Raw genomic sequence first — 16015 nt, 5'->3', positions numbered from 1 at the left:
ATACTGTTTTTTTTTTCTTTTCTTCTGGATGTAGGTGGGCTTCATTGACTACATTGTTCATCCACTATGGGAGACGTGGGGAGACCTTGTGCATCCCGACGCCCAGGAGATCTTGGACACCCTAGAGGACAACAGGGACTGGTACCAGAGCACTATCCCGCAAAGCCCATCGCCACCTCCTGTGTGTCAGGAAAAGGAGCTAAACAAATGCATTGACAAATTTCAGTTTGAGCTCACCCTGGAAGAGAGCTCTCAGAATGAGCAGGGACATGAGGACGACAAAACCACACCAAACCATGTGGCAGAAGACTGCAGTGACATAGACAAGGATGATGACAATGAGGACAAGGAAGATCTGATGTCAGAGGAGAAGAATGAGGACATAATAGAGGAAGAGGATGAAGTGGCAATGGAGGAAGAGGAAGGAGAGGAAGAGCTGAAACCTCGGTTAGGTGAGGAGCCACAAAAGGAAAGACTTTATGACACAAGTCCTGTAGAAGAAGAGGAAGATTCGTCTTCTCAAGCTGAAGATACATGAGGTCTGCTCCTGTATCTCCCTCCTACCTTGCACACATTATGTTGTTGATTCTTTAAATGGCCAAACAAAGAACAAATATGACTGCAATGACAATACAGACCTTTAAGTATATTTTTCAAAAAGGGAATACATTCAAAATCGCTCAAAGAGAAGCTAATTACACAGCAACTGTAGATTTGGAGTGATAAGTTCTAGGACTAATTTCACTAGGAACTTAAGACTAATGGGAATCTAGAAGGCCATTATTGATGGGCAATGGAAGACAGTGTAGCACTCTGGTGACTAGAATGCGCATAAATAAACACACATGAAATCACACAAAAATATCCACAAAAAACACAATTGAAAGTAAGTCGTGTAGAGTACAATAATGCAATGTGCATACATGCATGCAGCAAGCCATGCAGTATCATTGCATTTCATATGTACACCTATTGATTTTTAAAAAGACACATAGACTTACACAGGCACCTACATACACTTGACTGTATGTTTGTATGTGTGCATTTACACAAGGGACATTGATCAGTGATGAATCTCTTTGGAAAAAGCCATTCCTTATTGGTTTATTAAGTCGTGTCAAGTCAGTATTAGTAATTCATGTCTTTTAGAATCTCAATAGAAACTGCTCTCTTCAGAGAAGCTTCAGTGACTTTTTTTTCCATTTCTGTCGGAAATAAAGCTTAAAAAAAAAAAACGTCCGCAGAGTTGGAGAAAGAAAAGAGCGTAACGTGGAAGCGAAGAAAAGGAAGATGCTGCGTTGAAGGGGCCCGAGAAGCCCCATATCCTTTTTCCCTTTACAAGGAGAGTGCTATTGGTGTAAGATGGCTCTGTGCCTTTGTGAAACATCAGCTTCCTGACTGAGGCTGTGGTGAAGCAATGCATTGTGGAACAGGAGAGTCTGATTTTTGGAATCATTTTTGATTGTCTCTTGTTCAAGATCTCTCTTTACTGTTCATGGTATTGTGGTGTGTAACTCACACGTACAAGTTTCTGTGGTGACTTGTTTTCAGCTGTAAGTCTTCCTTTAGTTGCTCTTCTGGTGTTATGACAACTCAGAACTTTAGATGCAGCGCAATCACTAACACCACCACTACCACCACTGGACTCTTTCCAGCTTATATATTTATTTCCTATTAGACTGATTTTATTATTATTATTTTCTAAACTTTCAGAGAATAAGCCATGTGATGCTTTGAAGCATATACGTTTTTGCCTATTTTATATTTGAAATTTTGCTGAATATGTTATAAAGGGAGAGAAAGTTTCATCAGCAGAACAGAAGTTCATTTGCTGTCTTCATTCTTTTGTATTTTTTTGTCTCCTCATACATAGCGATTCTCACCAAAGTTAAGGAAGACAAGCTTCAGTGGGCGAGTTGAATTGAAGGAAATCAGGGAGGCAGAATGTCAGGGAAAAGGTCTGGCAGTCCCGAATCATCCTTTCTATGTTTGATGATTTTTGCCTTAATGTCAGATGCAGGATACATACCTATAAGTATGTAGATTTAAAGACATAATTCAGATATCCTAGTATATTTATATGACATCTGTATACTTATTTCTGTGCTGGTGTGAAACAATGTATTTTGCATTTTGGAGGGGAAGTGAGAAACACTGCTGCCAGTTATTTTTGTCATGGCTGTGCTCGGATCAACTAAAAGAATGTGCTGTTTTTTAAAAAAACAAACAAAAAAATAAGATTGCATCCTATAGCTTCCTGGAGACATTAGAGATGAGATTACGAAATTATGAGTGAGTCAGTAACAGTAAAATACCGCAAGATGTTAAAAGATGTCGTCGCTCATGTTGTCGTCCGCTCATTGGCATCTTCGCATCAAGTGTCCAGGATCTGATCAGAACAGCCAAACTGTGCCAGGTTGTTTGAGCGTTTGTTTTCTCACAGGGTAAATCGAACATTAAGTTAAAGGTAAGGGCGAGTTTCTGCAGGTCAGTAACTGAGCTCATGTGAAGTTGCCACAGATTGGTGCAACAGAAGCCTGTGTATTTGGTTGAGCTGTGAGGCTACCATGCAGGCTTTTCATGTGGTGAAAATGGGAATTCAGGATTACTATCACAGTTACTTAAATATAAAAAATATATATATCCCATATGCACTGGCCTTTTACTTTAAACATATTCCTTTGTTTTTGTGGCTTCTTGTTCTGTCATAAGCTATAAAAACAGTAATATTTAATTGCCATACAAACACGATACTGTAGCAATTGTTTCTTATTAAGGAAATTATTCAATTGATTGATTGCTGCCATTCTTTTTAAATGATGAAAAGAAAACATGGGAAAGTGTTTTCTTTTAACAGCTTGTGTACAGTTTATTTTTATATCATTCAGGTGGATGGTCTGGAAAATGAATCACATGCTGATGATATATAGCTATAATCATTACCACTCTTGTATATAATGTAATAATGTACTGTAAAATAAAATTTTATCCGAATTATAATGATTGACAAATAACCACTGAGACACCACAAGTCACCTCGTCACCTTGTCATTCTCGAATACTATATTTCCTGACACGTGGGTAACATTTTGTCATAACTTTTAATAGTGCACACTTATTGTTAAAATCAAATAAATTTGTACCAGCACTTTATTTCATCAGGTTTCAAGGTAAAACAAGTCGGGTTCAGGTAGTATGCAGTCTGTGTATCCATCTGGGCAAAAATCCCAAACCCACAATATCCAGCGGTTGAGATGCACTGTAAAATAAATTAGACATCCCCTTAAAAGAGTCTATGAGATTATTATTATTATTATTATTATTATTATTATTGTGTTTTTTTTACTGAAAGTCACAACATGTGTCCTTATTTGACTTGGTCATTTCGAGCACTTACACTCCCTTTGTTTCTTAGTAACTTTAAGCACTATCTAGCCTGATAGCCTAAATGTCCGTCCCATGGTGGCCTATTTATCTGGTTCCCATTGGTGTTCCTGTCAGGTAATGTTATCACAGACTGACTCCCTTTGAGAGAAATTCTCTGGGCTTTAATTCACGTGTTTGTCATTAGTAACAGAGCTTGTTTAAAGAGAGATAGGAAAAAAAAAAACATGAAATGATTGTAATATTTGTAAATGAACTTGCTGTAATGTGTAAAATGTGTCCAAGTTATTTTTTATTATATTATTTTTATGAAAGTTTTTTCCTCCTGACAGAACCGAGGTGTCATTTTTGTGAATAAATGCATTTAATAAGCGACATCTATATATATAAAATAGTACAATAGTATATCAGTATATTTTTCTTTTAATTTTACTGTTCGGTACTGTAAAGTGTGTTAAAATACAAATAAAGCAAGATTTTTATATTGAAACAAATATAGTACCCACATTCTCCTTTGAAGTTAATTAATGTAATCTTTAACTCCTTTACATAGTTACGCATGATGGGCCTGCTACCGGTATCAAGAAATACCGGTAACAGGTTGATGTCAAGGTGTTAGAAAGTTGGTTTCGAAACTGCTTTAATATTATAAAAAATAACATAACAGAGTTCTGTTGAACCAAATACAAAACTACCATACTTATTTCTAGGAGCTATTTTTTGTAGGCCTTAAAAATATGAATATGATCACAACATTGTGTTGCATTTCACAATGGAATATGCTTTTAGAATATACAGAATATATTTTAGAATATATATACAGATATTCAGACTGACTGCTTTCGATGTTTATATAAACGTTTAACTAAATACAAGGACAGAAACTTGTTCATTGCAAATCATTAGTTCCTAGAGATGATCTACATCTATTGGCAGAACAAGTACAATTGTTTATTTCTAGGAGAAGGAAAATTTAAAGGAATAAATTAGGATATACTTCCCCAGGGCAAAATTGCTTATTTGTTGAGAAACTATTCCCATCCAGTTTTAAATATTAGCAAATAGAAATATACCCCTTAGTAATATAACATTTGTGAGACATTGTGAGTAATTAAATATACCCCTTAATAGAACATAAATTAAATAAATAAAATTAAATAAAAAACAAGAATGTACATGAAAGCATAAAACTAAATCTATAAATAAGTTCAGAGGAAACTTAAACTCAAAACCATTCAGAAAATGTAGCCTATATTTAAAATTGCTTTAAAGTTTACATTTAAAATTGATATATTTGGTTTCTCAGCTTTAACATTCCATGTAAATGTGTTAAAAACAGTAAAAAAAAATAATTAAAAAAAAAAGCTAAGCTGGCATGAGATGGCTGCACAGCTTCGCCTCAAGACAAGTGTGACGTTTCTCCAGCTCTCCGCCAATCACAACAGGAAACTGGAACGTCTACTCCAGTGGCAATGACATGACAATGATCACGTGCATAGACATATTTTGAAGTCTTAAGAATCTTTAATAAATCGCATAACTGCGACCCATTGCTGACAGAGTTCAGAAAATTCGCTACAATGAAATGTCGTCCTCTTGCTGTCCGCCAATCAAAAGTTGAAGAATGTCGTCTTCACGTGTCACGGATTTCCTTCTCTACACCAAATCACAAAAGAAGAGAATTTCTTGTCCAATCACATTGCAAAACGACAGAAGGGAGGAAAAGAAGGGTGGGTACCTCTATACGGAAGTAGGTTATTCCAGATAATGATTGAGAGGGTCTTCGCTGCAGCCTGCGGAAAGGGGCGGTGACGGACCACTGTCAGTCTCATACCTTATATGGAAATTGGACTATTACATTCCGGAAATGAAGGGGGCGCTATTTTCACAGTCACTAGTATAAATACCTTAAAGAAGCGGGGTAAGAAGTTTGAGAGGTTTCACCACTGACATTTGCCACGCGATCCACAATGCAAAAACCAGGAAGTCAGCAAAAGGTACTTTCTACCGTATTAAATCCTTTTTTTACAGAGTAAATCAATACGCTTTTCTAGATTAGTTAGAAAATATAATTGACAGCTGTAAACGAGTGAAATTCGTAGTTCGGGAAGGCTAATTTTAGCATGTAGCATAGCTAATTATTTCGTGCAGGCCACCGTTAGATAAAAATCTAAAAGTAGAAAATGTATAATTGAAAAATGTATTTTATGCTCAAAATTTGTTTTTTTATTTAAATTTCACAGATGCACGTATCAATTTGTAACACTGGGATCGGAGCTAAAATTGTTCCGTACTGCATGAACAACAAGTACTACTGTCCCCTTTGCTCATACAGTGCGGATGAGTCTTACAAGGTTAAGAACCACATTGCAAGAACTGCTGTGGTTCAACATAACGGTATGGAAAAATACACTAATGAATGTTTTTTTTTACACACTTATCAGTTCTCTCGTGTTTTTATTTTATTTTATTTTTTAAGGTTAATATTTTTTAAAATATGTTTTTGTACACCAATGTTCAATTTCTGGAAAGTCTAATATTTTTTATAAACTAACAGCTTTCTTTATAAGCTATCAGCTGCCATCATAGTACCCAGAGATGAGTACATCTCTGGGTATTTTCAATGTATTTCAATGTATTTTTAGTAACTGTGCAGCAAACTACACATTTAAAAGTAACAAAGTATTTTGTGAAATGGCTATTATTAAGTACTGTTTTACTGATTATAACGTGCAATGTAATATTACCCATTTATTTAAGCAGACATTAATAAAAATGAAGTTATGTGCACTGTTAGGTATTTTAAAACCAAAAAGGAAACATTTTAATACAAGACAACAAATTAAGGTTAGAGGAAACCTAACATAAACAACTTTTATCTGTGTATCGTGTTTAAATTTTTTGTGTATTAAAATGTGTTCTTCATTCAGTGAAGTTACTCACATTATGTTGCATGTAAGAGTATAACATTTTGAAAAATGGTCCTAATTATTTATTTTTTTGTCAAAATTACAGAGTAATTGAGTTAATCTGATTAGTTAATCTCTGCCCATGGCTGTTTGAGCAATATCACTTCTAAAATTTAAATTCATTTTTTGCAGAATATATATTTGTTATCTGGAAGCCATTAATTGTTAAATCCTACAAAACAGTAACAATGTTAAGGAATGTACAGTGATTAATTCAAACATGGCTTTTTTTCTACCAATCAATTGTGTATTTAATAGCTACTACTTTTATTGTAGTAGCTATGAGGCTACTAAGAAAAACAGGGATTCATTCTCCCTGTTCTGAGGGATAATGAATCACATCTTGTTTAAACATATCTGCAATGTATATAAATGCTTTTTTAAAATTTTACTCATTTCTTTTTGTTACTGCAGAATTCCATATCTTCAGATGTGGCCTACCATGTAGAGACACCACTCACTTCCATTGTCCTTACTGTTTTTCCACCATTGACAGAAGGGACAGGTTTGTTAATCATTTGGTTAATCACAGAATGACTTTTCACATGGTGTCCAGCTGTGCAGCAGCCCAGCCACCTGTCCACCTACCAGCTACAGACATCCAGGCTACACAGGCGCCTGTCCGTCCAGCAGCTACAGACATCCAGGCTACACAGGCGCCTGTCCGTCCAGCAGCTACAGACATCCAGGCTACACAGGCGCCTGTCCGTCCAGCAGCTACAGACATCCAGGCTACACAGGCGCCTGTCCGTCCAGCAGCTACAGACATCCAGGCTACACAGGCGCCTGTCCGTCCAGCAGCTACAGACATCCAGGCTACACAGGCGCCTGTCCGCTCAGAAGATATGATTACATGTGAAATGTGCAATCTGCGCCTGAGAAAAAAGAATCTTCGTATTCATTTGAAAAGAAAACACCATGAAAAAGTGGAGCTGATTTCACAAAATCATCATTTAAGGAGTCAGTGTGTGGATGCAAAAAAAGGTGTTTTTGCTGTTCAGAAATCCTTTTGTGGTCCATCAAAACCTATACATGTAATCAAAAACACCTGGTCACAATTTCACAGATCAGAGTGTGAGCTTGACAGGTGTAATGTGAATGCACAATTTGCCAAGCGAAGTGGGATTTTGCCTTTTGAGTGTGAACACATTCAATCATTACGCTTTTGTCCACGCGCCACAGACTCAGAAGGACCTCTGTCTGAAACTACCCTCAACATCCTGGTTGACAACTTATGGTTCAGTGTTAAAAGAAAAGAAGAACTTTTAAAAAATCAGCAAGAGGCGCTATCAAGTAATACGCCGTTTTCAGTTCTTCTTTTTGGCAGTGGGACAGACACAACTTTTCACGTGTCTATCTTTGAACCAAAAATGGCATTTTTCAGCAGACTTGGAAGGGTGATTGTCACTTACGACAAAGGAAAAAATACCTGGCATTGTGCATGTACAGAGGGCAAAAGGTCCTGTACGCACAAGGCTACGGCAAAGTGGCATCTTTTTGAAAAAATGCCAGACATGTTCAAAGCAGCAGTACATTCAGAGGAGGATGTTATGTGTGGGACAACAGTATCAGAATGTCAGGAGGAAAGTGGTTCCATTACTGATGATGCAGCAGAGAGGATAATCAAGTATTTGATTTACCACAAGAAAATACCTGCTGATCTTCCTGACAGTCTTATCACCAGAAGTAGAGACGCCAAGTCTCTCAATGGGTTCCCCAAACATCTGATCCCATCAGAGACTGAATGCACAGAATGTGGACAGCACGCCAGTCTTGGTGACCCTCAGTTGTTGTCTTCCACTGCTAAAATAGTGACTCTGACAGGAGTAGTTAAAGGTTAGTAATTTAATGTACTCCGCTGTAAGTACAAGTGCACAGATTTATTTTTATTTCCATAAGAATAATATTAATATTTTAATTCTATCATGTCAGCATAAGATCTTAATAGTAACCTTTTTAATATTCTCGTAGGTATATCAACATACAGGAAGACTTGCCCCAACTGTTCGATGGTTTACCGATATCAAGACTGGGAAGATGGTATTCACAACTTCAACGATCACTTGCTGCTGTCCATACATTTTTGTCTGGTACTGAGGAATGCATTGCAGGTTAGTTGCATTTTTTAATTATTTGTGTAGAATGTGGATATTATTTTTAACACAATACAATAAATGGTTAAACATGCATTAATGAGCTTTTCATCTAAAGGCATCACTGTGACTTTGTAAATGTGCCTTACTTATTTCTGTAGACTCACACTGCTGTAAGTCGCATAATCGAAACTATCGAATACACAGAAGGAGAGAACTTTCCTTTCAAGGATCGAATCCTGCAGGCATATCTGTCGTTTGAAGGTCTAAGTGACCATGATTACCAATACTCATGTGATTCATGTGGGTATCATCCTGCAATTGTTGTCATGGATCTACATAAGAAAGGTGTTTTCAGCATGCCAGGTAGGTCTTTATGTTTGAAACCTGCATGGATCAAAATACTGTTATTTGAAATTTTTGACTCATCTGAAATTAACATTAAAAAAATAAAATCCTGTGTTTTTTGTTTTATTTTAATAGTTAGTGAAATACCAAACCCACCTCAGCAATATAATGGCGAAGTTAATGCGCGCTCATTTTGGGAAGCGGTTACTATGGAAGTGATTAGCCGTGGACTTTATCCACGTAAGTCTGGTGTCTACTCAACAGATAAATGGGAAACATTTTGTGTACCAAGTAATTCATGTATTAATGTGACTCAAATGTTTTTCCTTGTCTCCATTGTATTTCTCAGCTGGCTGCAAGAATCCTTTTGTTGTAAAGCCTACTTATCACAACTGGTCCCCCTGGATTGGACCACAGACAAGACGATCTGACATTTTGATCAACACAGAGAGTGAAAAAGTCCACTTGCCTGATTCCGACAGTGATGTAGACCAGTTTCTCACAGAAGAGCGGCTTGCAGATGAGGTTCTCAATCTCAAGGTAGTCTCTTTTTTTTTATTTATTTTCAGAATTTTCCGATTGTGTTTGTCTTTCAGGACAGTTAAATAATATTAAAAATAACTAACTTTTGGTTTTATTTTAAAGCTACCTGAGATCAGGAGACTCTGCAGTCAATGTGGAATTGACAGCAGAGGTTCTAAGATGGATCTTGTGCTCCGTCTGCGGGACAAAATGGCTTCTAGAGCCACATATAACAAGGTTTTTGAGAAAGTGTGGGGTGCCTCTGGTAAGTGTGTGACAACTCCTAACAGAAAATGTGTTAACCCATAAGAAAGTATGACCTTGAGAAAAATAGAAATTACCAAAAAAACATGCCTTGTGTATCTGCTATTTTGAACATATAACACGTTGTCATAGTAATGTCAATGCTATTGTTAAGCTTAATTTAGTACACAACAACAAGGACCTAGATAAGTTGTATGCTGTACTAATAAGAATATGATTTGTTGTTTCAGGTGGATGGGCTGTAATCACTTGTCCCTGTGGCATTATTTATTCTGTAAAGTTTAACCTGAGAGCGGAGAGCCCTAGAGACTTTGCAGACCTTCTTTTATCCTGGAAGTTTTTTCCCAATATTACAGTGTATGACTACCCCAGGGGATTGGTAAGTCATCTAAAGAAGAGGTGTGCTAAGGATACCCCATTTACCATCCACGATGGTAGATTGGTTGAGGCCACCCCTGAAAACATAAGACAAGCTACTGAAAAAAAACTTGCTGTAAACTTACCCTGGTTGAAGCACAGGAAAGAACCAGAAGACAAGGGAGGGCATCCTGTCACTGGCTCATTAGAGCATTATTGTCTGAGTGACGTTTTCCACCAAGGCAATAGTAAGGATGAGAAGGATGTCTTGCGGAAGATTGAGATGGTTCCGGAACTGGCAGGAAGATTAAACAGCCAGTGTGCAGAGCAACTATTTGCAGGCATGAGGAAAAATAACTACTTCCTGAATATGCTCAACCCATCCACGCACATCTTTCTGCAAAGAAACATCCTCCACCATTTCAATCTTAGGAAGAACACAAAAACCAAACAAAACATTCTAAAAGTTGCGGGGCCGCATGCAAATTTGGTCCTAGACAAAAATGGATGCATCATAATGGGTAATGCTCAACTTTTGTGTTATCGTTGTGGTAGTCTCTGAAATTAAAGCACAACACATATATTAATGTAGGACTGTTTCTGTTGATAAAGGCTGTGAGAAAAACCAGCAACATGCTTGCAGTTTGGAAGCCAGCGTTATTCAAACTCACCAATGTTCTCTTGATGACTCTTTGACAAGCTTACAAACAACTGGAGCAAATAAATTCACCTGGACTCAAAAGCCTAATAACACAGAAATTACTTTGGTAAATATTTATATCAATTTTGCTTGGTGTTTGTTTTTTTAATATTTCTTTCTGTGTTTTTTTTTTTTCAAATAATTTTTAGTACTTATAGTTGTGACATGATCAGGTGTTTGAATTTTAGTTTAAAACAAAAGACACTGCACAACAGTGTTCCCAATATTTTTCTGTTAGAGACATCTGTTATGATGTGAAATTTCTAACAAACAAGCAGTATAAGCACATTGTAAGTTGTGGATATCAGTAAACATACTTGAGGAATGCATGATATTGTGCAAAATTAAGTTAATAAAATGTATTTGTCTTCCATTTTTCTTTCCTAAGCTTGCTCAAGTATTGGACCAAACCAGAGATCCAGCTGAATATGTTGCTTGTGTTGATGGGCAGGTCCTCACCAGAGGAGACATGTTCACTCTTGGTTTATCGCAAGACATGAATGGGCAGGTGAGTTTAAATATTTTTCAAGCCATATCAGTGTTAAAGTTGTTTTTTATGTTGTTAAAATATGACTGCTACAATTCTTCAAAGATTCTGAACTCCTGTCTGAAAGTTGTTGAAAGAATGTGCATCAACAAGGTATGTCAATTTATGTAACCTACATTTGTTTCATGATATTTGAGAGGTTGGAATCGTATAAAAACTAAAAGAGTAAATCTCATAAACGTGGAAATGAAAAACAATGTCAGGCATGGTTTCGGATGTGAATTTAACATAGATGACAAAAAAGTGTCTCTTTACTTTGAACTTCTTGATTGTCCCTTTTTTATTATTATTTCTCTAGGGCATCAAAGTTTTTGCAGGAAACAGTCATGTAGTCCACACCTGGTTTCCACCTCTTTCCCTTGACCCAGCACAACACCTACCAGTACATCCTGTTGATAAATTTATGTTCACCTTTGGAGGTCAGATTCACCACAATATATTAATTATTTGATTTAATTGGAAGCCGCAGGCACAAGATCTGGACTGGGTTCTGATTCCTGTGTGGCATCCTGGACATTGGACACTATGCGTTAGTACAATACTTATTTGATATTCACCTTCATATTTACTGCCTTTCTTGAAAGTAGTCAAATTCATTCATTAATGTGCAGTAGTGTTCACCATCAGTGCGACATATTATTTCAGATTCTGAAGCCTAAACATAGGGAGATTTTCTTCCTTGATTCTATCAATGGCACTGGCTTCACTGATGAAAACCGCATCAGAACATTAAGGTTTTATAGGAATAAGTTTGAGTGTGGCATGTGTTCAATATGTTGTTCCGTTGTTCCACGGAGGCAAAGGTTCAGCATTAATCTTCATTTTTATGTAACAGTAAATATACAAATTGAATTTGTGAATAACATTTTAATGTCTGAAATTTGATAAGACACACATTTTGTAAGCAGTTTCTTGTTTCTTTTTAACAAAGACATGGGTTAAAGCTGGACCATCAAGAGACCGTTCTGTCTCACATCTGTCTTGCATTTTCATACATCTTTATAATTTTTATGTTGTGAAATATACCCTTGCTAATTTTTAACTTCTCTTATGATTTGCATCATCAGAGAAGTCTGTCTTCAGATGTCATCTGGTCCATGGACAGAATTTGTTGGCAACGATGTTGAGGTGAGATGTTATGATGGGACACTTGTGGTTCTTAAGAGCTGCTTATTTCAAACCGTTCCTGCTTTAAATGTTTATAAGCAATACTGTGGGTAAGGCTGTTGTCCTTTACCTCAATTTTATAGTTAAAGTAATGACGCATTACTTTTCTCTACCCTGTTTGAATTTTCTCTTAAACACCACAGGGATTGCCGAAACAAGGACTGTCCAACAACTGTGGAATGTTTGTAGTGATGGTAACATCCGCTTTCACCCACCATATTGTTGTATGGTTTGTGTAGATGTAATAATCAAAATTTTCTCAACAGTATGCACTGTACTTTGTGATGGGAGCATCATTTGATTTCAGCGAGGTAAAGAAAAAGATGAGAGTCTATTATTTCTGTTTGATATTTCATTAAATTTCAACCTGTGATGTACACAGAATGATATGATGACAATACGAAGATGGTGGTCTCTCACTCTCTTGACAAACTTCCCTGTGAAGTAAGAACAATAATGTACCACATCATGTTACAAATATGACAGTTTTTTTAAGAAAACATCCCTTTGTCCTTTTTAAAGGTCCAGAGAAGAACTGCAAAAGGAGAGAAAGCGGAAAAAAGTTGAGGAAAGGGAAAAATGTGAGGTGAGTTGTAGCTAAAATTCATGACTTTGTATTTTCAAATCATGTAATTTCTATTCACAGTACACTTTTGGTGTATGCTTATTTTTTTAAGTCTGAAATAAAATCAGGATAGAACAATTAAAAGGGTTGAATGACTTTTTATGTTATTTGGGCTTGCATTAATCTTCCACTTAAAAAAATCTATATTTTTACAGACTCTGTTTGCTGATGACCACAACTATGCCAAAGCAACCGAGGCACAAATTGAGGTTAGTTTTTAAAAATATGCATAACTAGTAATTTTGATTTGTGTATCTTTATGTGCAAATGAAACTACAACTCTAAATGATTTAGGCAAAAAAAAAAAGTAAAATGTATTATTTGGACAGCGTTTTTTATACCATTACAGATGGATAGGATAAGGTACTGACAGATACTAAGTCTTAATTATTGTTTCATGCTCGTCACCATTCAGGTACAAAGTATACCGCCAATCTTACAGGTAAGATTCATTCATAATCATGTCATAGCCATTCTTCCAGGATAAGTCTTGCAATGCACCTGTTTTTTTTACTATCATTATTTTCAGATGCCTTTGATTGTCCTGGAAGCTATTCTCCAGGAGGTAATACTGGCACAGGGAGACACAGCTTACCTCACGTTGGCATTGACATGCAAGTCCTTTGAAGCCATTGTGTCTGACCCAGTGTTCAGGAAGAAGACTCACTTTGCTTGGTTGGATGGTAAGGACCTTTCACTTTTTTCACCTAAAACATGTGAAATTAGATTTCCACTACATAAAATAAGTTTTTCATTAACAGGTGAGATCAACTGGGAAAATTTTTCTGAATCATTCAAGGCAGAAAACAGGATTCCTTTTGCGGTTATCCAATGTTCTTCCTGTAACCGGCAGTATAAAGACTCTGTGGGCTTCACCGGGCATGGAAGACGAGGAGAGTTCCCTCGTTACTATTGTGATGGCATACCTGGACACTGCCCTGAATGCCAGTACTAAATGCAAGGAAGATATTAGTTTTTTTTCTTTTTTTTTTATGATGAAGCACATTTGCCTTTTTTCTTGTTCAGTCATTTGTTTTTGAAATATGTTAATAAAATATTATGTACATTTTTGAATGTTACTTTTGTTGTAACTCATTTGATTGAAATTATTTAGTTTTTATAGAAATGGTGTCATTTCCACACAGTTACATTGTGGCTGTATTTTGTTGTAGAGTAGAGCCAATAAAATGGTTGTAAATATATTGTAACAGTGTTGTTTAGTATTTGGATAACCTTGATTTAACAATTTAAAATACATGCTAAGTTCATAATTTTCAATATTTTATATGTGTAAATACAATGTTTCCTATACTTTTTCAACAATGACTGGAATCAATACAAATTTCATTTACAAACCTGACATACGGCACAAACAGAAACACAAATGTTTCTGCTTGTTTTAACAGTCAGAATGAACTGTTTTATAATAAAGCAAGCACATACAGAAACATTGTTTAGTTACAAAGTTATAATCCAAACATAAGATTAAAGGTAAGCTGAGCAAAAGTAGAGATCAGGTGGAAGTGATGGAAGCTCAGGTGAGGAGCAGTTGCACATCAAGCCGGAGTTTCTGAAGGGTGGAGGAGATAAGACCGGCGCCGTGATCAGGTGAGATGAAGACAGTTATAGTTACAATTTACACAGGTTTAATTTATGTATCCAGTGAATTTATTAAAAAAAGGTTTTCATATAGAAAAAAATAACTCCTGAACAGCAGATCATTCTCTCTGGCGGTGACCAGCGCAGCGTCTACGGCCGGGTCCGAAGATTATTTCTTATCAAATAAAATTTCTAAAACCTACTTTCTGTGTGAGTCTTTCCAGGTTGAAGCTGAATTTAAAGTTTTAAATGAATCACTGGGTTCTGCAACAATTGCATATTTAAGGTCTTTGGAGCGCAGTTTATAAATTGATTGCAATTAGAATAGATTTGTAATTTCTAAATGGAATAGTGGGACACCAACCAGTTTACTGGTTAAGACATTATGGTAAACAATAACAGTTGAGCTTGTTAGAAGTTCAAAAGTCATTTAATTTGTTAGTGAATTATATTCAAGATATGAATAATAAGAAAAATATTTGGCAAATAAACAGAATTGTGAATGAACGGACCAGGTTGGCCAAAATTGTTGACCAAACCTCTTTTCCATCTAGTCCTTATGAAATAATGAAAAGGACATTGTATATTAGATTTTAACTTATTTATTTTAAGAATACCATTCACAACATCTAAAACTATTATTTGAATTTCAACACCAGCAAGTATTTGTTTATGGATGGACTGGCGATGTGTCCAGGGTCCATCAGCAGCTCTCACCACCCCGCTATATGTGTATAATAATTAATGGAATGGATAGATGTGTTCTTAATGTAATGTACATTTGTCTCTAAAATATTAATTTAATTTGTTTTATGACTTTTGTTTGGGATAGTTAGGGTGTAAAGATAGATAAATACATCTCCATGATTCCTTCTTTTAGATTGTTTGTTAATATAATTTTAACATCCGAAAAGAAAGATTTAATAAACGTAATATATAACGTATCTCATTTCCTTAACGTTTAATTTGTAATTAATTTTAAATGTTAAAAGTGTTATTGGGTGTTTTGAAAAGTTTTGAAAGTGTAAGTTTTGAAAGGGGTAGTCAAATAAAATGCGTTATTATTATAATTATGAAAACACGGCGCACCCTTCATTTCCTTATTATTGTTTATTGTAGATTGTTTGTTACTAATGTAATTTTAACATCCGAAAAAAAGATTTAATAAAGATAAAAAAGCGGACATACCACGTGACTGACATACCACGTGACTGACATACCACGTCACTAACATAACGTAACACGTGGTATGTCATTTCCTAATTAGTAATTAATTTTAAATGTTAAAAGTGTTTTTGGGTGTTTTGAAAGGCGTTGTGAAATAAAATGCGTTATTATTATTATAATTATTAAAACACGGCTGGTACAGGAAATGGTGTCACTGGCGCCCCCTTCATTTCCGGAATGTAATAGTCCAATTTCCATATAAGGTATGAGACT

General features: G+C 35.8%; 2 protein-coding genes across 8 annotated transcripts in view; both read left to right on the top strand.

Annotated features, from left to right (window-relative positions):
* The window catches only part of LOC102229364 (cAMP-specific 3',5'-cyclic phosphodiesterase 4A-like), a 47213-nt gene extending 43462 nt beyond the window's left edge, over nucleotides 1-3751 (top strand). Inside the window, exon 15 of one of the 2 annotated variants that reach the window (XM_005809049.2) lies at nucleotides 35-3751. In XM_005809049.2, coding sequence (XP_005809106.2) covers nucleotides 35-538 — 504 coding nt within the window. In that variant the 3' untranslated portion in view covers nucleotides 539-3751. The remainder of the gene's footprint in view (nucleotides 1-34) is intronic. The other variant, XM_023349053.1, reaches the window with a different exon arrangement.
* A 1420-nt stretch (nucleotides 3752-5171) lies between these two features.
* Nucleotides 5172-13998, top strand: LOC111605752. 6 transcript variants are annotated; one of them, XR_002754096.1, is made up of 18 exons: nucleotides 5172-5381; nucleotides 5628-5781; nucleotides 6768-8189; nucleotides 8325-8464; nucleotides 8608-8812; nucleotides 8930-9034; nucleotides 9144-9334; nucleotides 9440-9581; nucleotides 9811-10458; nucleotides 10550-10704; nucleotides 11026-11145; nucleotides 11230-11277; nucleotides 11483-11566; nucleotides 11648-11713; nucleotides 12252-12312; nucleotides 12495-12545; nucleotides 12618-12795; nucleotides 12874-12911. XR_002754096.1 is itself a non-coding variant. In XM_023348578.1 (10 exons), the coding sequence occupies exons 2-10, from the start codon at nucleotides 12268-12270 to the stop codon at nucleotides 13929-13931; spliced, it is 696 nt and encodes a 231-aa protein (XP_023204346.1). In that variant the 5' UTR covers nucleotides 11639-11713; nucleotides 12252-12267; the 3' UTR covers nucleotides 13932-13998. The 6 variants fall into 6 exon arrangements, 2 of the variants coding, with proteins under 2 accessions (XP_023204346.1, XP_023204345.1); XR_002754094.1 differs by having other exon boundaries at nucleotides 11026-11277; XR_002754097.1 differs by lacking the exon at nucleotides 5628-5781 and having other exon boundaries at nucleotides 11026-11277.
* The last annotated feature ends 2017 nt before the right edge of the window (nucleotides 13999-16015 follow it).

Source organism: Xiphophorus maculatus, chromosome 16 (assembly GCF_002775205.1).
Source record: "Xiphophorus maculatus strain JP 163 A chromosome 16, X_maculatus-5.0-male, whole genome shotgun sequence".
In the NCBI taxonomy this organism is placed as follows: Eukaryota; Metazoa; Chordata; class Actinopteri; order Cyprinodontiformes; family Poeciliidae; genus Xiphophorus; species Xiphophorus maculatus.
Note: the sequence above shows the minus strand (reverse complement) of the source record. Positions and strands in the feature narration are given on the sequence as shown.

Excerpts from the sequence above, each read along its gene's own strand:
- LOC111605752 (XM_023348577.1), top strand. The coding sequence starts at position 12,235 with ATGATTTGCATCATCAGAGAAGTCTGTCTTCAGATGTCATCTGGTCCA. Across the intron at positions 12,546-12,617 it reads GTGGAATGTTTGTAGTGATG|TATGCACTGTACTTTGTGAT; the intron begins GTAACATCCGCT and ends TTTTCTCAACAG. Across the intron at positions 13,419-13,505 it reads GTATACCGCCAATCTTACAG|ATGCCTTTGATTGTCCTGGA; the intron begins GTAAGATTCATT and ends CATTATTTTCAG.